The sequence below is a fragment of the Aegilops tauschii genome, chromosome 2 (genome assembly GCF_002575655.3).
Source record: "Aegilops tauschii subsp. strangulata cultivar AL8/78 chromosome 2, Aet v6.0, whole genome shotgun sequence".
In the NCBI taxonomy this organism is placed as follows: domain Eukaryota; kingdom Viridiplantae; phylum Streptophyta; class Magnoliopsida; order Poales; family Poaceae; genus Aegilops; species Aegilops tauschii.
Genome location: NC_053036.3, coordinates 51227122 through 51249574, shown reverse-complemented (window position 1 = coordinate 51249574; position 22453 = coordinate 51227122). Strand labels below are relative to the sequence as shown.

The 22453-nt window shown below is 42.7% G+C and overlaps 3 protein-coding genes across 5 annotated transcripts; 2 read left to right on the top strand and 1 right to left on the bottom strand.

Moving 5' to 3' along the window:
* The first annotated feature begins 142 nt into the window (after positions 1–142).
* Positions 143–3041, top strand: LOC109738391 (acetylserotonin O-methyltransferase 1). Of its 3 annotated transcripts, none has more exons than XM_045232570.2 (3): positions 143–1001; positions 1078–1344; positions 2431–3041. In XM_045232570.2, the coding sequence occupies exons 1-3, from the start codon at positions 186–188 to the stop codon at positions 2434–2436; spliced, it is 1089 nt and encodes a 362-aa protein (XP_045088505.2). In that variant the 5' UTR covers positions 143–185; the 3' UTR covers positions 2437–3041. The 3 variants fall into 3 exon arrangements, with proteins under 3 accessions (XP_045088505.2, XP_040257474.2, XP_020153081.3); XM_040401540.3 differs by having other exon boundaries at positions 1078–1388; XM_020297492.4 differs by lacking the exon at positions 2431–3041 and having other exon boundaries at positions 1078–1618.
* A 5304-nt stretch (positions 3042–8345) lies between these two features.
* On the top strand, positions 8346–9240 carry LOC109738409 (uncharacterized). The gene has a single exon (XM_020297516.4). It carries the CDS (start codon positions 8543–8545, stop codon positions 9161–9163), a length of 621 nt encoding a protein of 206 aa, XP_020153105.2. The 5' UTR covers positions 8346–8542; the 3' UTR covers positions 9164–9240.
* LOC109738400 (serine/threonine-protein kinase TIO) lies at positions 9184–20105 on the bottom strand. The gene is made up of 23 exons (XM_020297505.4): positions 19707–20105; positions 19487–19602; positions 19286–19360; positions 18697–18789; positions 18514–18588; positions 18331–18423; positions 17883–17946; positions 17365–17449; positions 16704–16776; positions 16550–16618; positions 16383–16460; positions 16079–16181; positions 15863–15991; positions 14988–15126; positions 14382–14553; positions 13913–14011; positions 13298–13828; positions 11559–12704; positions 11246–11479; positions 10989–11132; positions 10827–10907; positions 10516–10704; positions 9184–9706 (listed from the first exon to the last, which is right to left on the bottom strand). Exons 2-23 carry the CDS (start codon positions 19574–19576, stop codon positions 9461–9463), a joined length of 4008 nt encoding a protein of 1335 aa, XP_020153094.1. The 5' UTR covers positions 19577–19602; positions 19707–20105; the 3' UTR covers positions 9184–9460.
* Positions 20106–22453: the final 2348 nt, after the last annotated feature.

Genomic DNA, 22453 nt, shown 5'->3' with positions numbered 1-22453 from the left:
ACCATCTTGCCTTTTTAATGCAATTTGTCACATCGCATCCAAAGACTTTTAATTTCCATGTGTTATGCCACGTCACGGTTAGCCGCCGGAGAGCAATCTTGATGCATTCATTGTCCAGAAGGTCAACCTTTCACCTCTATATGAGAACGGAGCTCAACAAAGGCCTTTCCATCATTCAACATACCATGGCGTCGCACGACCAAGAAGAGGAACTCACCATGTCCATGAGCAGCGACGAGTTGCTCCAAGCTCAGCTCGAGCTCTACAACCACTGCTTCGCCTTCGTCAAGTCCATGGCGCTCGCGGCTGCCACCGACCTGCGCATCGCCGACGCCATCCACCTCAGGGGCGGCGCTGCCACCTTGTCTGATCTTGCGGCCGAGACAGGGACCCACCCGACGAAGCTCTCCCACCTCCGGCGGCTCATGCGCGTGCTCACCACCTCTGGCGTCTTCTCCGCCGACGTCAAGGCTAGCGGCGGCGACGCCGTGTACAAGCTCACCCGGGTCTCTCGCCTCCTCGTGGGAGCTGGGGGCGAGGACTCGCGCCGCCGTGACCTGTCCCCGATGGTGGGCGTGTTTGTCAACCCGGTCGCCGTCACCGCTCTCTTCAGCATACGCGAGTGGTTCATCGACGAGACGAGCGCCGCCTCGTCGCTCTTCGAGGTGGCGCACGGCTGTACTCGGTGGGAGATGATAGCAAAGGACGCAGGCGACGACCGCGTGTTCAACGCCGGCATGGTAGCGGACAGCTGCCTCAGCATGGAGATCCTACTAAGAGAGTGCAGCGGCGTCTTTGGGTCCGTGGGCAGCTCACTGGTCGACGTCGGCGGCGCCCATGGCACCGCTGCCGCGGCGGTCGCCAAGGCGTTCCCGCACGTCAAGTGCAGCGTACTGGACCTCCCTCTCGTCGTCGCCGGGGCTCCTGCCGTTGACAATTTAACCTTCATCGCCGGCGACATGTTTGAGTACATCCCGCCGGCGGACACGGTTCTACTCAAGGTAAAAATACAAACAGCATAGCCCATTTCACTATAACAATACTGTGGGTTTATATAAGTATATATTTTTGTATCAGTGGATTTTGCATGATTGGCCGGACGAAGATTGCATCAAGATACTCCGCCAGTGCAAGAAAGCCATCCCAACAAGGGACGCCGGAGGGAAAGTGATAATCATGGATATGGTGGTCGGATCTGCGGTGCCGCAGCAGGGAACCGTGTCAAAGGAGGCGGAAGTTTTGTTCGATGTCTTCATGATGTACATCGACGGGATCCAGCGAGAGGAGCATGAGTGGAGCAAGGTTTTCTTTGAAGCTGGGTTCAGTGACTACAAGATTACACCGGTGACGGGAATTCGCTCAATTATTGAAGTCTACCCTTAAATACAGTACAAATCTTCATAATTCATGTTATGGATTTGAATGCAATGTTGTCTGCAATTGGTATCTTTATAATCTTATCATTATCACTTAAGTAAAATGAGTTGACTAACTCTTCCTCTATCCTTGCAAAAAAAAACATGTTTCACAGTCAAACGGTACGTTGCAAAATCGCCATGCTTTTAAGCTATAGATTGTGTATGCCACTGAGGAATTTACAACATCTTTATTCATGTGCAACATTTTCTTCTTGCAACCCAAACGAATATGAGTCTTAACTTCAATTTTCACATGTTTATAGAACATCACATTTCTAACATACCATATTCTTTTGAGAAATTTTTATAAACACTTCAAACGTGGTTTCCATGAAATTTTAAGTGTATTTGCTTTTCACTGGATACTTAATTTCTCATACAAAAATCACCGGGTTCAGATCCTCACAGGCACAAACTTATAGTATTATCATTATTATTCTTAAAAAAATCATCTATTACCCATGGTTAAAAAAACTGATGAACTATGTACTCCCTCCTTCCCGGTTTATAGGGCTTATCTCAAATAATTTGGTTTCCCATTTTATAAGTCTCAATTTGATTGTTTTCCATCACATGCTCAAATTTCAAGGTGCATTAATTCATTGCATGCAAGGATTATGAGAAACTTGACCAATGCATATACTTCATGCATGCATGCATTGCAATTAATGCATTGATAAACACAATTCCTTAAGAAAAACGAGCGCATTAATTGAGTGCTTTTACAAACCATGGAAATTATTCCACCACTCATCATCTACCTTGGTTGGTGAGATTTTTGAATAGAGCCTACGCCAGAACAATTGATATGTATCACGCCAGGATGATTAATGAGGTGGACACACACACTTTTCGTTCTAACCCTATAAATGTGGTTGGACCAGATGACATGCCTAGATTTTTCTATCCAATTGTTGCTTTCACAATCAAATCACTAACCACATCACTGCAATTCTTTTTTTTTCTTTGCGGTAGACGTTTATTTTCTATTTATCGAGAGTTGACTTGCCAGGCATGATTGGCCTTCATTATGGAGGAATGGATCGATCGAGAGGAATAAACCCTGATCCAAGAAAGAGGCGAGGATTAGCCACTCGTTGGGGCGCGGGGCTAGCTCCTCCTCGTCGGGCTCCGGCACCCGCCAACCGGTCTGTGGGAGCCAGTCGTCGCGAATGTATCCTTGCAGCACTTGCTCGTTCACTAAGAGCATGGTTAAGAATATAGACCGCAGCTGGCTATAACAAGTTGTCATGTCATTTGTAGTCAATGTAATAGCCAACACGTATAATAGTTGGCTTTAAAAAAGTACCAATCCCTCTATTTTTATATACAAGGCCACAAACTAAGATTATAGGTATCAATGTAAAATTTAATGCATGTTTTCCAAGTTAGCTTTTCTTTTCGTTTACTGGGATCATTAATATGCCGCATGCATGCAAGGAAACTGAGTGAAGGTAGTAGCTGATTGTCATTATGACTGCATGCATGCAAATATTAAATAAGTTGCTAGTACAAGGAAATACCATTAATTTTGCCTCGATTACCGTTAGTGGTCTTGTACAGATGCAAAATGTATATTCCATAGTGACCTTGTATAAGTAAATGAAGGGACTACTTTGTCAACATATGGCCCACCTACTCTCACAAAGCTTCTTGGAGTTTGTGCTACAGCCGGCTGTAAGTCTACAGCCCGCTTCTCTTCTCTCTCCTCTCCTCTCTCTTCCAACTCAACAACAATATAATATTTAAATCCTCACAGTCTGCTTACGTCATCTTATTATACTTGCTCTAAGAGGGAGAACCAATCTCCTCGCTCCCTCTCATCATGTGCCATGACGGCCGCCGCCGCAGCAACGGAAGCCTTGACAGCGGCTGAGGACCTCGTCGCCTTTGCCTTCTCCAACTTTCGCGCGCTCGACATTGACAAGAGATGGAAGCAGGGGAGGCAAAGAGTGGGAGTGGTTGCTCCGGCGGCGGCGTAGAGAAGAAGATGGGAGGTGTTTTGCTCTCCTAGACCCTTGCTATTTGTAGTGGCAGGACTGGAAACCGCCGCGAGAAACCCACACGCCATACATCAAAACGGGAAGGCAAAACGTCGATCGGGAGTCCAAACGGTTACATTTAAAACACACTACCCCTCGAAACGGTAGCTGGTCTTTTTCAATCGGAGCACAGAAGATGAGGAGTCCTTTCTCACAAGCAAGTCAGACGGATTGCCTGACAACACGCAAAAGATTTTGACGTGACAACTCGGAAAAGATTCGCAATGATGACACTTGACGATTTGCCTTCCAATTGGATGAAAGGATCAATCGGCTCAAGGAATTTGTTTTGGCACAGCTGTCAGGGTCAGTCCCAAGTCGAAAACTTCGTGCGCTTGGCACGATAAAATACCGAGCGTAAGATTCTCAAAGAAAACTGAGTGAGATGCCACTCGTCGCAGACCCGCTCCGTGTAAGAGCAAGGAGCGCCTTGGACACCCCCCATGGCACGAGCCAGATTTTTCTCAGAAAAAATCGAGTATTCGATGGCGCAAACTTGGTTCTCCAAAAAGGTGTCTGATCGGCTTTTTGCACGAAGGATATTGACTAGGGTCACTTGATCAGTTCAAACCCAGGCGTCTCAGACCACCACTCGAAATTTGATGATACACCCAAAGTCGGGCCACGAGCCATCCTCTCCCAAAGAGACTAAAAACAAGTATCATCAAGTTTTTTTTTTCAATTTTCTCACCCCTCATCTCCATGAGGCATGATCATAAGAGTCCGCCAAGGTATCTTCGCTAACCAACCAGTAGCGCTTCGGGTCCATCAGTCAGTTGAAATCTTGCCTGACGATGCACAGTCGGTTTTAGAAACGAAACTCGGTAGCTAGTGACGGGGTTATAACCAAGGGGTAGGTCCAAGGACACATATGACCCAACCAAAGGTCCAAGCTAGATATGGTCCAGGAAGACAACAAACCAAGGGCCAACTCACCAGGCCCATCGGAGTCATAGCCCAGGGCAAAGGATACCAGAGGGATACTCACTAAGAGACTAAGTGCCTGCAATCGGATCTCTCACCCCCTGATGGACTAGACCTGATAGTCGGTCGATAGGAAGACATGAGCAGTCAGAGCACCTACAGTCGGCTGCGTCCTAGGATATGTGACCCCCACAATGCGTTCATTATCGCCGTTACTCAACGGAGGAGTAATCTACTTAAATACGACAGTTACCAGTAGTAATAGCCACGTTCAGTTGGGCATTCATGCGATCATCAATAGCATTTATACCAAACCATTATGGCACTCACTCCTAGTGCACTCCATATAAGCCAGAAGAAGGCCACCGAGCCGAGGGTTGAACTCTCTCAGGTTGTAACCTATGCCAAGAGCAAGAACACCACAGGAGTAGGGTATTACCTCCAGCGTAGAGGGCCCGAACCTGTATAATTCCTTGAGCGTACTCCCATCCCTATAAATCAATAGATATGATTGCCTCCACATTCATATCTCATCAAGTTCTTTTTTAATCACTTCCTTCATCTCCATCTCATCATGATTTAAAAGATGTTTTTCAAAAAAAACATTGAGTATATCAAACTCCATAAGGAGTGCCTTCTTTTTCTCTTAATGTCAGCTTCTATATTAATACTCCAACCTTTCACTTTTTTCCTAAAAGCCTAACTTTAAATTGCAAAATCTCAATAGTAGAAGTGCAACATGTTGCGGTGTTCCAAACATCATGAACTAATTCCTTAAAACCAGGCTGAGAAAGCCACCATTTCTCAAATCCAAATATTTCAGGAGAGGAAATTTTCCTAGCACCAGTATCCAACACTAGAGGAGTGTGATTAGTCCCCACCCTAAGTAAGGCCACTAAAGAAGATAAAGGGAAATGAGCATCCCAACTCACACAAGTGAGGACTCAATCTAGCACGACAAACAATGGGATCCTCTTGATGATTAGACCAAGTGAAACCGACATTCTCCATCAAGCCACCTCTATGAATCGGTCATTAAAAAGGAAAGTGTACTGGAGATTAACAGAACCATTGCTCTTATCATTATCACTTCTGACCAAATTAAAATCACCCCCTTAGAAGGATAGGATAAGAAGCTTGCTCCATAATATCAAGAAGCTCGGCAAAGAAATCCATCTTGAACTCAGGGTAAGCAGTACCATAAACAATAAATAAATGCCATACAAAACCATCACACTTGTTTTTCACGAGAATGTATCTGGTGCACCGATGCTTCTGGTGCTACCGGTGCACCGGACGTTGTAGCATATTTTAAAATATTTTTAAAAGTCTAGAAAAAATCTAGCACATTGACACAACAACAATATATATTGTCACAAAATTTGAAACATTGCACGAGATACAAAAATGAAAATTTTGACATCAATTTTATAATGGGCCAGCCAAATCTAAAGCTCAATTTATATTATGTACTATTCAGTGTCGAATTTCTTGTTTTTGTACCTCGAGCAATACTTTGAATTTTTTTTTTAAATTTTGCAACAACATAGACCGATGTTGTGTGAATTAGCTAATTTTCTTTGAACTTTTTTTGAATATTTGTAAATGCGCTACGGGCATCCGGTGCACCGGTAGCACCATAAGCACCGGTGCACCAGATACATTCTCAGTTTTTCACAGTAGAAACCACACAAAAAGATTTATTGGAAAAACCAATAACTTCAAACATGTCGCCCAACTCAAATCCCCCTAGTAGTATTGACAGGAGGAAGGAAATGAAATTGAACAGACGGTTTTTATCATTGGCTTTGAGGAAACCCTCAGAAATAATCTTTATCTTAGTTTCTTGAAAGGCAATAAAATCAGGATTACTCTCAACATAGTATCACAAAGGCACTGAGATTTACCAGGTTGATCGAGACCTCAAATATTTGAAATGAGACCTATCGTATTAAGAGATTTTAAAGGGGTCTAACAAACCACAAGGTTTAACTTTGGTGAGAACTAGGGAGTTTTCCTAAAATGCCAGCAGTGCCCACTAGATTAAGAAGAAACCTCGGTCATATTCCATATTAACATCCAAATTATTAGGAAGAACTACTTCAGGATTATTATTAGCAAAAGCTAAGCAATTCTCCTTCTCATCGTCAATCATATCATTAATAATATCAGTTTTACTACTATCATCATCTCCAATCACCAACTTCATTTTATCAACTTGATTAGTCGGGGAAACATTGCTAAGGACATCAAAAGATGTACCTTGATAAGTAGCAGAGACTTCTAGGTTCTTCTTTCTCTTGTAGGCAACAACTCTTTCTATGATGTTAACATTCCCATGGTTCCTAGTAGCAGGTCTCTGCACAAGCACATATCCCCATTTGGAAGGACCAACGGTGAGCTGACTCTTCTTGTCAGCCACCTCATCTAAATATCCCAGAAGGGATCTCTTGAAACTGCCAGAACTGATCATCTCCATTGCCTCAGGGGGTAAAACATCTTTTTCCACTTCCAGTGTATCATCATCATCACAGTCATCCAAATCCACAGACTTCAGCATTTCAGAACACTACTTAAGATTCTTATATTGAGATCTTCCACTGATGTCATCCACTCCAAAAGCAGTGATAACAGGAGTAGAGACATTAACAGCTTCCATATCCTCAAGATTCAGACCTTTAGGGCTTTTTTCCAAACATTCCAAGATGAACTTCTCATGGGTAGTATCAGACAAGGGAAAGTAGTGGATGCACCCACCTTCGGTGCACCCACGCAAGAAAACATAGCAAAATATTTCAAAAAATTCTGAAACTTTGTGGGAATGATTATCAACAAATTTTATGGGTGCTTGCAAAGTTTGGTAGTTAAATAACATTCGAGGAACTCTGTACGAAAAAGACAAAATTACAAAATCTGCTCAAACAGTGCACTTACATTTTAACTTATTGTCAGTGATTTTGTCTTTTTTGTACAGTGCTCCTCCAATGTTTTTTGACCACCAAACTTTGCAAGTGCCCATAACATTTGTTTTCTTGCGAGGGTGCACCGAGTTGGGGTGTAGAAAAAACACTCTCCAAAGCAGATATATGAAAATCAGATTCAGCTTGAACTTTCTTGGCAGAGCCACCACCCTGCACAATCAGGTAAGCCTTGTCCAGCTCATCTATAGCATTATCCCCATTTTGGAGGTTTTCATCTTGGATGTCATCCATGTTATCATTAGGTAATTTGTCTGTATCATCATCAAAACTATCTTCATCATTGTCATCATCAAAAGGGTCAAAAGCTCCCACCTGTTCAAAACCCTCCACAGTGAAACCCAGGACGAAAATCTTCTTTTTCATCTCTTTTTTTTCTTAGTGGGTGTCTCTGCATGCAATTTTAATCCATCGCTTAAAGATAATGTAGTGAACCATTGCTTAATGCACCAACATTAGGGATGTAAGTGGCAAATAAATGGCGTCCGCAATCCCGTTTAGTTAGTTTTTGCTAGCTTGATAGTTCATTTTTCTCAAACAAACAAAAAACCTTTTTGAACTATCATATCATAAGTGGACTTTAAACGGGATTAAACGGGACCCGATTGACATCCCTCCAACATCTATCGCCAGCAACCGCGGTGCTTGTTTCCGATAGTTGGATGAGATCAAGAAGACGAAGAAGTGGCTGAAGTGCAGTGGGCTTGTCGATGGTGCGACGTCTTATGCAGTTATGCTAGATAATTTTGTATAGTGATTTTATCTTCTTATTTTTTGCGGCAAATAGTGATTTTATCTAGAAACCAGTATTTTAGATATTTTATCTTCTGGATCTGTTCTGTCCTGTGGCCACAACTGCAAGCATGAACGAACACGATCCAGTGAAAGTGAGTCGTGTGGATCGTAAAGAATGCGAGTGACCGAAGATCTCTGTTCCTACTCCACGCGATTTTTTTCTTTCTACTAATATCGCGTCAGCACACTCGCCTGACCAAACGGCGAGTATAACGGAAGAACAGACGTAGGACTAGCATATATCGTGAGACGCACGGTGTATGGGTCACCGTGCCGCCGGCGTTGTCCCGGCGCCGCGCCGTGACCGTCCAGCCATTGACGTTGGAGGTAGCGGAGCAGCTGTGGCTCGCTCCCGTCGATAGATCAGGTTCACACCGAACCCTCGATGGTTTTAAAAACCTCTCGCCGGATCCACGCCAACCGAACCTCGCAACCGCCAGCGTTTTTATACCCGCCGTCGCCTTCCACTCTTCCTCCCTCGGCCAGACGACATCAGCCACAATTCGCAGGAGCCGCCGCCGCCATGGGCAACCTGGTGTCGGCGAGCGCGGGCGGCGGCAAGATCGTGCTGCCCGACGGGAGCGTCCGGGCTTTGGGCGGCGAGACCGTGTCCGTGGCCGAGCTCATGGTGGAGCACCCGCGCCACTTCGTGGTGGACGCGCGCCTCGCGGCGTCCGGCGGAGGGGCCAAGGTCGCCGCGCTGCCGGCCGACCACCTGCTGGACGGTGCCGGGGTGTACGTCGTGCTCCCGGCCACCCGGGGCAGGGTCTCCGCCGACGAGGCCCGGCGAGCGCTCACGACGTCGCGGCTGCTTGCGCGGTGCCGGTCGATGCCGGCCAGCGCACAGGAGCAGCGGGGCGAGGCGGCGCCGTTGCTGGGCGGGCTCGGTGACCAGCAGCCGGAGTTCCTGAGCCAGGAGCTGACGCGCAGCGGGCCATGGAAGCCCAGCTTGAAGACGATCGAAGAGCGCGTGCTGCCGAGGAAGGTGCCTCACTGGCTCTTCTGACGCCAATCGACTCGTGCAGCTGCAAACGAATGTGATCTTGTTTATAAAAATAAAAAATGGCATGTGATTAGAGACTCTTTCTCTGAACCGATTTGGTGCTGCATATATGTACATATACATGGCAAAAGAGCGGAGATCTTACATACATGGAACAACTCGGTACGCCGGCCCGTGATACTGTTCTAATAAGTTACAATTCCAGAAACAGAATGGATTGCAGAATTGTTCAGCAAAACTGAACGACTGCTACGTTACAGAACAGGACCCCCTCGCGGTGCGCCTGCCAGGCGAAACTCGTCAAGCTTGGTTCGCTTTACTAGCGATGGCGGAGGCGTACTCGGAGATCGTTTGGTCAGGCGACTGCCTGAGGTGCACGATGATGGGGAGCAGCTCGGATGACCGCAGGAAGAGCCTGCACACGGTGTGATCGCACATCTTGCGCAGCGCGAAGAGCACGATTCTTAGTGGGGATTCGGTCAGAGCATCCTTTCTGCTGGGGCTCAGAGCAACCGCGGAGTAGCTGCTGACCATCTTCAGTAGGGCCTGCACATGAATAAGTCGAGGGATGAGAGTGTCTGATGAGTATCACAAAGAAATTAAGAATCGGCAATTTACCACTGAATAGACGACCAAAGCATTAGAAATGATGGTCAGAATATAGTAGAACTCGAATACATATATTCCAATTTTTAAATATGTATCTGATCCATCTAACTTCTTAAAAATGATGTCAGAATATAGTAGAACTCGATGGAATGAAGCAATAGCAGACTTGATACTTTTGCTAACACTGAGATGACAATAATTGACTTATGCGGTTATAGCCCATTAGTAGCTGAGTGAAGCGTTTTGCTCAGCCTCCATGGAGCCCTTTGCTTTGAAACATTCAAAAATCACATTTCAAGTAAAATTTCATGAGAAAATACATTGACTCGCAAGCTACACAAAAAAGTGAAAATCGTCTGTTTTTATAGTGCAGAGTGTGTGCAGACACTGTTCACTATTTTCAAAATCACCAATCTGTCTTTTTTTGTGTAGCTTGCGTGTCAATGTATTTCTTCATGAATATTTGCACACATGCAGTATAAATCCATATGATACTGTGGAATTTTGTTCGGTATTTTTGAAACATTGAATCATTTTTTCTGAATTTTTCAAGACAAAACTGGCTTCATGGAGCCCGAGCACCAAAAGGCATTGCTGTTTAGTAGCTTCACCATATATCAAGAAAAAGAATCTATGAAGTATGGATGTCGGTTTCCCTCCTTTACGCTAAAAGTAAAAAATGCAAGGATCGGAAGACATGACATGGCAGAACATGAATCATGAGCAGTACGCAAGGGGTGGCAAACCTGAATTGCGCCTTGGGATACAATGTCTCCACAGAGTACGTCAGAGTTCCTGACTAGATTACTCAGGGCCCCTGCAGCATTGCCTTTGGTTTTATCTTCCTCGGGAGCAAGAAGTAGCTTTGTGAGCTGAGGTATAGATCGTCTGAGTTCTTCATACAGCTTGTCATTGTGATAAGCAGCATTGCCTACCTGAAATAGCAACAGCTAAATTAGGTTCCAAAATCAATCACGAAAACATTAACAGGATTGAGGATTATCATCTCAGTATGAAGATAAAAATACAACAATCAGAAGCCAGTTTACAAACTTACAGCAAAACATGCAAACTTCCGCGTCCGCTTGTCAGGGTCAGAACACCTGTCAACTACAAGCTCAATCACCTTATTTGCTGCCTGTTCCCAGATAACAAGGTTAAATATCCCTTCCATAAAATTTTAATCTGCAAATAAATAGATAACTAAATCATGTCTTACAAATGGACCATAGAAGTAGGGACTGTGTCGGCACATGTTGCCAATGGCACTGCAAGCTTTTGCTCTTATATCGGGGTCCTCATTTGATAGAAAGTTCTTCAAATATTCAACCATGCCTGCCTTGTTGATGGGCTCATAGAAGTCCTGAGGCAATAGCGTAACTCGTGTCACTATGCATATCCAACAAAGTTTTGATATCTCAACGTGACTTCTTTGTGCAACCAAGACATGTGCAAAGAGGCCAACAAAAGACAAACCTTTGACATGCGTGCAAGATCAGAAATTATCATGAGGAAGTCGAGCAAAGTCTCCTTGGCAAGAGGACCTTTGAGTAGCTTTGCTACTCTAGAAGGATTGAGAAGACCTTCTCTTAGAAGCTGCAACGCAAGTGGACGGTAGCCCACCATTTTGGCCACAATGGCCAAGGGCCTTGATATGTCTTCCATATTGAGATTATCAAGACAGCGAAGTATACAACCAGGAACACCAACCTGAAAAGGAAAGGGAGGAGAAAGGTTATGGAAATGAGTACTTATGAATAAGAACAAGTTCAAAGTTAGTTAGTCAGACCTCTAGGAGAACTTGAAAGTATTGAGGCATATTATGCTCTATAGTTTTGAGCATTTCCTTGTTCTCAGTACCAATTCTTCCCCCAGGTGATCCAATGTTGAGGAGAAAACCACTATTGATGGATGCTGATGTTGATGGCATGTTTGGAGAACTCTGCACTGCGACAAATGGAAATGCCAAAATATCAACAACTGAATTTATCAGTTCCCGCACTCCCTTTTTCCCACCACCAAGACCAGTCCAAGCTGCCAAAACCTTGAGGTGCATATCAGACAGCATGTCAGTCAACAGCTTTAGATGTTCCCTTTTATACAAAATTTCACGGAAAACGCCACCAGGAAGGCATTGAGATAAAGCTGAAAGAGTCCAGGCAACTCCCAACGGTGATAATCCACTGCGGTGTGTTAAAACTTCTTTCCCATCAGAAGGCTCCCTTGAGAAACCATCGGTAAGCAAACGAATTAGGAGCTGTGGGATACCAACTGAGCAGGCTTGCTCGACAGCCAATGGTCCACCCCATTTCAATCTAGTTTCCAACAGCCCGATACTCCCATCACGAAGGCCAAACAGATTCAGTAAACCAGCATTATATCTGCAAAGTTCCTCACTTCCATCAGATAGCCAAAGCTTCAGCAATGTGTGCAGTGTTGCCATACGGGGAAACAAAGCAAGGGCAGTTTCACATAGGGAAGATCTGGTTTGCCCTCCATTTTCAAGTGAAATAAGCGTTGACAGTGCAAGTGTTGCAGCTGCACAGTGTGGCTGCAGGCAACTCTTCACTGTATCATCGGCTGAAGAGAGGTGCGCAAGAACAGAAAGCCGGGACCGCTGTTTCTTGTGGGAACTTGTTAAAATAATTGATGCTGAAGATTTCCCCTCCGACTTTAGACACGCTGCTATTGTTGCCAATGCAAGACAACAGTGCACTACAAGGGCATGAGGATTGGACAGTTTGCATTTCTGATTACTGTTCTGCTTCGACTCCTTGTTCAAATATGAGCCACACAGCGACAGCAGTGAAAACATATCAGATACAATTGTCCCATCTCCACCATATTCTATTTCATTGGCCTCCGGTGATGAATTCATTGGACCACACATAATAGCACAGAAAGACAGATTCAGCAGGCAGGCCCTAGCAATGAGCTGAAAAGCAACATTTAGAATATAATAAACTCAACTGTCATAAGTTGGGAGTTAAGTTACACTTTCAATGTACAAAAATATAATAAGCTCAACCATCAATAGTTCTTGGTGTAAAAGAGATAATCAACTGACAACCTTAAGCTTATTAATTTCTATAATTTGGGTATATTGCATTAACTAAAAATATAGCAGCAGAGTATAACCTCCATCAATGTGAATATACTAAATGTACTTTCTTTAATGGAAAGCCAGGCTCATATTGATTTCATTGTTACTCGATGTACAAGAAGATAACCAGAAGTACAGAATCTGAAGTCTCAGAATGTAGCGTAGTGGAATTATATGAGATAAAAACGGCAGGTGAGGCTGCTAGTGAGTTTGCCCGCGAGTTGATGAAATCAGAGAGCAATGGGGTACAAAGTTGTAGTTAACTGGAAACAGTGCAAAGAGGTGAAGAACAAATTGTGTTTGAGTTAGAACCGAAATATTCACCCTATATTATTAACATTCCACTAGGGCTACAAAAAGGATAACTGATCGTACTCAAAAGAATCATATGGAGAGACTTATTTGCCCAAGCATGAAAGAATTACCTGAAGAGAAGCATGAATAGCTGACTCTAAACCATTATGCAAGCAGTGGTAAACTGCAATCTGCATTGGCCGTGAAGCCAGAAATGATTTGACAAATATGTTTATCAAACTGCTGGAGTTTGAATCTGGTAATGAATCTTGCTCTTGCATTTTACCATCCAACTTTGAGTGACCTTGTCGCCATGAGCTAGCTAATGGAAATGAAAAATTGTGTGCACCAAGGGACACAATGTCAACAGCATGAGCGAGATACCAGATGGCCTTGCATGCCTCACATGCTGCCGGTACCATGTTTGTAGAACCTGATATTATGTCTGAACCTGAAGCTATCAGACACTCACACAAGAGTTCTAGTAGCTGTGACTTTCTTGCATGATCTATAATGTTGACGAGACTTTCTTCAACTGGATTTGGACTCTCAGAGGAGATGCTCGCTTTCAACACAGAGATAACCCTGGATAACATCAGAGCAAGACATGCAGTTGACTCGCGAGATATTCTTCCAGATGGATCAACAGTGGAAGCCAGAATCTGCAGATCAAAACTCTTAGCTAGTCAAGACAAAAGGAAAAAAAAATCAGACAATAGAGCCTGAAGTGAGTGGCAAAGGGTGACCTGTGAATAAAGATCACACAGAGAGGACCAGTGTCTGCCATAAGAATTTAGCACAGCACCTTCACTTGTATCAAGTAGCTTCCGTGCTATAGCTAGACACTGCCAAGAGAAGCATTGTTTAACAATGTCAATTATATCATAAAATACATCTCAACCGTTACATGTACAACAACAACAACAACAACAAAGCCTTTAGTCCCAAACAAGTTGAGGTAGGCTAGAGGTGAAACCCATAAGATCTCGTGACCAACTCATGGTTCTGGCACATGGATAGCAAGCTTCCACGCACCCCTGTCTATAGCTAGTAACGGTTACATGTACATTTTCAAAATTAATATTAGCATAGCATGCTCTTCATATATATGTCAAAAGAACGAGGAGTTTTCCTTGGGTAGCACTTCTATTTCACATGGCAAAGTCAATAATATTTCAAGTGAATATGAATCTGCAAGATGTCTGGTGTGAATACCTTCACTGCAAGGCTGTAAGCACCTGAAAGCTTCATTCTGATAATGAGACTTGTAAACTCTAGAAATAGACAGATGATGTCATCAAGTGCTGCACAAGACTGATAAGACCCAGCTTCAATTAGATTTTTAACAATTCTGAGAGACTGATTTGCACCATCAATATGCAGTTCCCTGCAAAGTTGACAAAGCATAAATTGTAGTTAGAAAGACAATAAATCAGACACAGTACAGCTGATCTAATAAAAAAATACAGTACAGCTAGTGATTTTTATTCTGAATGAGTAATTGTCAGTTATACAGTGTGATATCCTCATCCAAATAATCTGTTTGATAGAAAATCTGTGGACAATCCCAAAGTTTAAATCCTTATAGAGTGGAACCTACCACTAAAATGATGCCAAAATTTGTAACAAATACATGAAGAAGAGATAGGATGCATACAATCACACATACAAGTATAAACACTGTTCTTCAGATATTGTATGGATTTAGTGGATAGCAACCATATTGCTACAAGTTTGCCATTATCATTCTTCATTTTTCTACAATAAAACAATAACCTGAATAGCTCACGTTAAATGTGAAAGCATAAGCTACAAATCTACCTCGGGGAACTTGGAGGATTGCTCAACCAATTTTTTATGGGACTGAGGACAGTGGACAGGACTGCACTATCTCCAATAATGCTGCTAGCACCATTCACTGTTTGTGAAGTTTTTTCCAGCTTATCTAAAGCTGTACGCTCTGCAATGCAACAAACAAGTCTGTGCAGGTTAGTAGGTTTGTAAATGATTAATGAAAGTATAAAGTACAGCATTAACAAGTTACTAAGCCTTAAGACACTATTGCTTCTACTGGTGACCGTTCCAGGTGGGGTCCGATTATTCGAGATATTAGACATCGATTGATGTGGCTTCTACAGGATGTGCATGTACGCGAGATAAAGAGAGATTGTAAAAAAGTATGATGGTATATTGGTATGTTCAATTAGCTAGAAAGAATTCTGTGTGCGGTTTGTGGAATGCGCATGTACCGTCATGTACTTTACCACTCTGCATGAACAGATCATTCATAGTTAAGTAATATAATATCTCTTCCTAGGAAACTCTATACTATGACTAAGAATTAGTGAAGTGACTTAAATCAGTCCAGTATTGTCCTTCCCTCAAAGGCATGTGTCCCTTGTACCCTATGCATTGGCCCGTCAGCCAACCAATTAGCAATACAATACTAGTCGTCCACCGCTACCTTATCATCATTGGCTGAAAGATCAACTACATTCAGGATAGTTATATTATACCATTAATATATCATGAACTCTGAAGAACAACTCCCTACCCAACAGCTGGCAATTAGTGGCGTGTGGTATATTCAGTTCACAAAAACATCTAATTATACGGTCCATAGAAAAGTCAAAACTGCTGCCATAATAAGTACAAATATTAGTAACAATTAAACTTGTGTTTGGAAGAAAACATGCCTGATGGAGCATCCGAAATAGCACCAGGAGATGAACCATGATGATCGTCAGTAGTTGATGTAGGGCCATCTTTTTTACTGCTTTTTTGTTTATCATGATCACCGTCTGTATTGTTAGCAGCATTTCTACCTGCCAAACATTTGTATGAGTTTAAGTTGGCATCCAGGACTCTAAATGCTTAAGCCTGAGAACATGTTTAGCATTAAAATCATTTACTTGGTGGTTCAGCAGCAGAAGGTTGGTTCTTTGATGTTTGAATTTCATCAGCCTTCCGCGTGGCCTCAGATCTTTTCACTTCAAAAGGTGTGGATTGAGTGTCCTAGAAAATAATGGGGCCAAAAATCATTAGCTTACAGATGTAAGTCCGTGGTATGCAAATACTCCTTCTGTACACAAATGTAAGACATTTTTGCAGTTTAATTTAAACTTCAAAAACGTCCTACATATGTCTACAGAGAGAGCATATAACTAGTTATTTCTAGAATCCATTTTCTTAGAAGAAATAATTCAAGGCACTTACAGCCACTAAATCCATTGAATCATCTTTGACAAACGGGTGCTCCAACAATGCTGGCCAGCTTAGTCTACTTTGAGGCAACTGCTAACATCATACAGCATTAGCAAAGAAAAGAAGGAATAAATAAATTCGATTACTGTGCACTAGTAGGAAAAAAATTCAGTTAGGACCTTGTTTAGTAAACCCTTTAAGAAGCTCTTAAAGTTTGCACTCATATTATCTGGATATTTCACAGGATCCTGCCATGACACACATAGAGCATATGTGAAAAAAATGTTGAAATTCAAAGAACAGATATTTGAAACAAGCAGTAAACAGACCAACCTTGACAATGTGTCGTATAAGTGCGTAAACTGAATTTGTATAAAAGGGGGGTTGACCCACAAATAGTTCATATCTGACATTCAAAACAAAATAGCATGATGAGAGTAAATAGAGTGATAGACTATCAGACACAAAGTGGAAGAGTTTAACATGTGCACTACAATGTTAAGTACGTCAAAGCAAGCAAGCAGGGTTATAAGAAAAATATTCTTTACAAAAAGGGTGAACCATACACTTGCTACAGAAAGTCCTAATTAAGCATACCAACAAAGCAATAAGATGAGCTATTCATGATTAAATTGTGTATTACCATCTGGATAAAGTAAAGTATACAAGAAATGAGGGTGGAATTACATAGCCAGCCGTGTTCAGAATTTGTAGACAAAATGTTATATCACCTGACAAAATTAGCTTATCCCTAATCAAACTGGGGTCGATCTTACTTCATACCGTACTTGCACCAGAGCATGTCTGGACTGAGAGTTATATTTTGTTTGTTTCACTTATCCCTAATCTAGCTCACACATTGTTGGAATAAAATCATGGAATACAGGTCAGTAGGTCACACAAAAAGAAGCACGACAGTAGAATACAGAGTACACAAGAGACTATTTGTCAAAATAACAATGTACAATAGGGGAAAAAAGAAGAATTTACATACAAGATGACCCCAAGGGACCATAAATCTGCTGTGTGATTATAAGGTTGCTCCCTCACAAGTTCTGGAGCCATATATAATGGCGTTCCTGTGGGTGAGAGAAGCATGCTTAGTGAAATGGTCCAAATGGATGACTGGCAAAGGGGTCTCATAAGCCATCATGAAATACTTGGAAAACATCCATATAAGTATCATGTTATGCCACAATAAGCTAAGTAAGAACCAACAAGGAGATGCTCGACTACAATGGTGTACAGTATTGACTGTTCTAGAATGTAGGGACTAAGGAGTATTAAGTAAAATCAGAAATTTATTGCTAACTCCGGATAAATTCATTTTCAATAAAGTTTAATTCTAACACAAACATACATTTTATGTTAGAAATCCAACATGTTCAGACAAATGGATTTTAAAAAATCCAAAGATACTTACACAATAACAAATGAAACATATCAACAGAGGCATACATGAAGGAAATGATTTTGTAAGAAGATCAGCTAGCATGCAAAGATGAAATGTACCTTTTATAGAGCGTAGCACAACAGTATTAGCTGACATCGCACGAGCAAACCCAAAATCACAAAGCTGTGAATACGGCAGGAAAAACCTCAATCAGAATTCCAACCACAATAATTTAAATCTCTTATGGATAATAAATACTAGAACTAGAACAGTAAAGAATGTAGAAAGTGTCATAAATGACAGTAATTGAATTTGTCCTATGTCATCAGTTAGGTCTTTGATGTAAGGATTGTAGTTACTGAGATAAATACTTCTTTTTAGAAGCATAAAAAGACACAACTAGCCAACATCATACTGAAAGAAGCACACTGTGATCAGCACAGGTGTTTAATGTTTTACATCATAAGAAGTTCTTGTAACTGAAGTGTGTGCTTATGCCTAAATCAAAAATACTTCTCTGGCTGGTCCAAAACTATTAACTGTACACAGATGTGAAATAGTATATACCTTCACAATAGATCCTTTCCCGATAAGGATGTTCTGGGGTTTCATATCCCGATGGATAATACGATTGGAGTGCAAGTAATGGAGTGCTTTTACCTGAAACGAAGGCACAAGCTCAAAGCATGAAGGCAAATGGGTTCTAGACTGGTATTGTGCATAAGGAACAAGATAACGTTGAGTGTGTACCAGCTGCTTAGCAATAGCTTGAACTTGCTCTTCTGGAAGGCATTTATCATCCTCGAGCACCTCAAATAGCTCTCCCTGAAACAGGCACTGTCCCATTAGTACTGAAATTTGGCCAACCCAAATCCATTCAAACCAATCATTGGTGAGAAAGCACAATGTGATTAGAAAAAAGTACTTGTGTACCTGGGCAAACTCTGTGACGACACAAAACTCCTGAGGGGTTTCAAAAGCATCGATCATTTCAATTATATTCTCATGTTTGAGCTTCCTCAGAATCTACAGAAATTTTGACGAGAACAACCATTGAGATGGTACAGTGAGAATACACCATAGCGAGCTAACAAATACAACTATGTGGCAAACTATTGTAAGCTTCTAGCTATATGGTTACCGCTTGTTCTGTACATGATACATCATACATCTCTGACTCACACAGCAGACTAATAAACAAATAAATGACTGCAAGACTTGGAATTTTTTAAGGTGTTGCATGCCTTAAGTTTAGATTGAGCAACGGGTATCATCATGACTCTCAAGTTGCGCCCATCCCCCATGACGAACTGGAAGCCCCCCCACACCAAAACATGCAATTGAAGGAAGTTTGAGATTACCCTTACATCTTCAAACAAACTAGCAATTGTGAATTTGTGATGTGACATCCCCAAGCAAGGATGTGATTTGAAGGCACAGATAAATTGCCACAGGCAGGAAACCTGAATCTCTACGGATGTTGATCTGAATTAGAAAAAACTAGCAGCAGCAGAGCACTTGCCTCGATCTCCTGCCTTAGGTTGTGGATGTCCTTGTCGCTCTTCCCATGCTTAAGAATAAACTTCATGGCGACAGTCTGCATCAAATTCAGACAGGAGGAGGAATTAAAACTTTATATTGGGGGAAAACGCGGACAAATCGATCACTCCTCCGTTGGCACCACCGGAGCGCGGTAGAGGGGAGGGAGGGGTTTGATGCGAACCTGTCGGCTGTACTTGCGCCTGCCCTTGTACACCTTCCCGAAGGACCCCTCCCCGACGAGCTCGACCACGTGGTAGTCCTCCACCCCCATCTCCTGCTAGTCGCGCGCGCAAAACCCTAGCCGCAAATCCACGCTTCAGTCAGGGGGAAAAAAAGTCGAGCGCCAAACGCGACCCGAATTCGAGCCGCACGCCCAAGGGGAGCAGCAGAATCGAACTCACAGTGCACTGGTGGTGGATTCGCCGCTGTTGGAGCCGCGCGAATCGGGGCGAAGCTCCCCGCCGGCCGAATCCAGTCGAGGTCGACGACGTGAGGCGCGGGGAGGGCCTGAGGGCTTGGGGGCAAGTCAATCCGCGCGCGGCTCGACTTGGGGCCCGCTGTGCCTCGCCGTGCGAGCGTGCGTGGGCGCAGGGCCCGGCCGCGTCCTCCGCCGCCGGCCGCCGGAGAGGGGAGGAGGGGGCGAGTCGGGCGCAGGCGCCGCCGCCGCCGGCGATCTGGGTGGATGGGGGCTGGGGAACCGGAGGTCGCCTGATCTGCGCAGTGGCCTCCGCTCCGCTCCGCGCCCGTGCACTGGCTTCGGGGTTGGGAGTTCGATTTGGAATTTCGAATGGCTTTTCCGTGAGGGGGAGAAAGTTGCTCTGGGAGCTTAAATATTTTTCCCGCTCGCTGCGGAAAATCTCGGTCAGGTCAAAAACGGCTATCTTGAGTATTTGGGCCGTAATGCCTAGAGGTTTTCTTCCGTGTGTGTCATTAGCAGGCCTGTTTGGCGGAAGAGTGTGCCATGGCAAGCGAAATGTGGCCCATGAGAGTTTCCACCAAACAACCCCAGGTACTCTTTTTTCTATTGATTGATGAGAACCCAAAGGTACAAACTATATCTATATACCATCTATAGCTATATCTATATATGTATCTATACCAATATAAAAAGACCCAAAAAGACATATCTAATTAATCTCAGCCATCAGACCATGTCAATCAAATGACCTATAATTGCTACAACAGTGGGCGTTCAACATGTTTAGCATTCAATTAATATCATACCGGATATCAACGTATGAATTAATCACATAATTAATGCGTAATTGATATCCACCTAATATTAACGTGCAATTAATTTTCTCCCTAACATTAACGTGCATTGAACGTATCATTTACTAGTTTGGATAAAGCGCAATTCTGAAATCACTAGTTAAGGGAATACCCCCTTGCAAATGTCACTCCCGCTTTCTCTGGTGATGACAAATGACGCGCTGCATGTGCTTCACTTGTCGCAACCTATGAGTATTGTGTTCCTTTTGTAGATTCCTTTCTTCAAAATGTTTTATTGCTCGAACGCGTCCAAATCACAAATTATTTTCACCGTTGCGTTCTAGTGTCAAGATTTTCAAAACTAGATCACTTGTTAATAGGTTTAGATGAACTTAGAAAAGAAACAAGAAAAGTAAGCGATAAAAACCGAAAGATAAAGAAAGGAAAACCGGAAGCACAACTGTGTTGTGCTTCACACGGAAGCGCATTTTGTGTTTCACTTTTTCTACAACCATAGTCTGTGCTTGACGCGAAAAACACAACTATGAATTTCACTTTTCGGAAAGCACAGGTTGTGCTTCACGCGATGCACAACTGTGATTTTCACTTTTTCACGCGGAAGCACAATTGTGCTTTTTCATTGGGAAACATAATGTGTTTTTCAAATTGTGTGCTTCACAAGGGGAAAACCCCCCAAAAATCATTTTTTTTCCTTGAGGAAACTTAAGAAAAATCAAGCAAATTTTGAAAAGCCAAAAGATGAGAGAAAAGTCCAAAAACGTGTGCAGAAAACCAAAAAAAAATGTGCTACCACGAGTGCATCCAGCGCGCAACATGCGGCAACAGTTGGTCCACCACTTGGTAGCTGGATGAGCATCCCGAGCACAAGGGGTATCCTTTGGATAGTTGTTCCCACACAATTTGTATTTATCCACGCAATCCCTCTACAATGTTTTTTTTTTGGTTTTCCCCTCTGTTTACATTTTTATTCCATTCTTTATTTATGTAATTACTTTCTTTCTATGTCTATATTTTGATTCTTAATTTTGTGCCATGTTTTATGTTTCTACATTTTTCCTAAAAACAACTCAAAGTTAATTAAGCATATACAGACGTTCATGAATTGTATTTTTAAACATGTACAAAATTCAATACTTGATTATATTTTTAATAAACAATGAACATTTCTCAAATAAGAAATTAATATTTTATTTCAAATATATGGACTTTAACAGTAAAAAATAATATATGAACCTACATATTTGGTACATGAAACACTTTTTTGTATATATGATTTTCGTTATTCAAAACTTAATTTTCACAATAGTTTTTCAAAACAATTAATAAAATACTTAAAAACAGAATAGTTTGAATTTTATTGGGTTGTGTCAGTGCTAAGCCCGTATAGGGGCCTTTAAGTTATTAGCCCAACCATGCATCCCATAAGGCGTTGAATTGCGAAAGTACCCTTCTGAGCTCGAGATCAAACGAGCTTGGATGAACAGTAAAATAAAATAAAAAATTCTGACTTTTTTTTGTTATACTTTGACAAATGTTCTAAGTGTTTGCAAATTTTCATCATGAGATCACATACGTAGAAGGCTTGGCAAAAAAATCAATGCTCCAGAATGCTTTCAAAACTAAGGGAGCCAGTTTGAATGCGGTAGACAACCGTCAAGTCTCTCCGGCATTGAGCAGACGCGGAGATTGAGTAACGCTCTCGGCCGACGAGTCAGCTCGATACTGGCTCCAATGAGTGGTTGTGTTTGCTCTGAACTGGCATGGAAGCGGTGCTGGCGCTCTAGAGCGGTGCTAATCGTCATGGATGTGCTGCAACTACTTCACGCAGGAGAGATTTTGGGTGGGTCGGAGGTGCCGGACCCACACGTGGCAGCGGTTCGGATGCCCGCAAAGGCTCCCTGGTTTATGTCTGGTT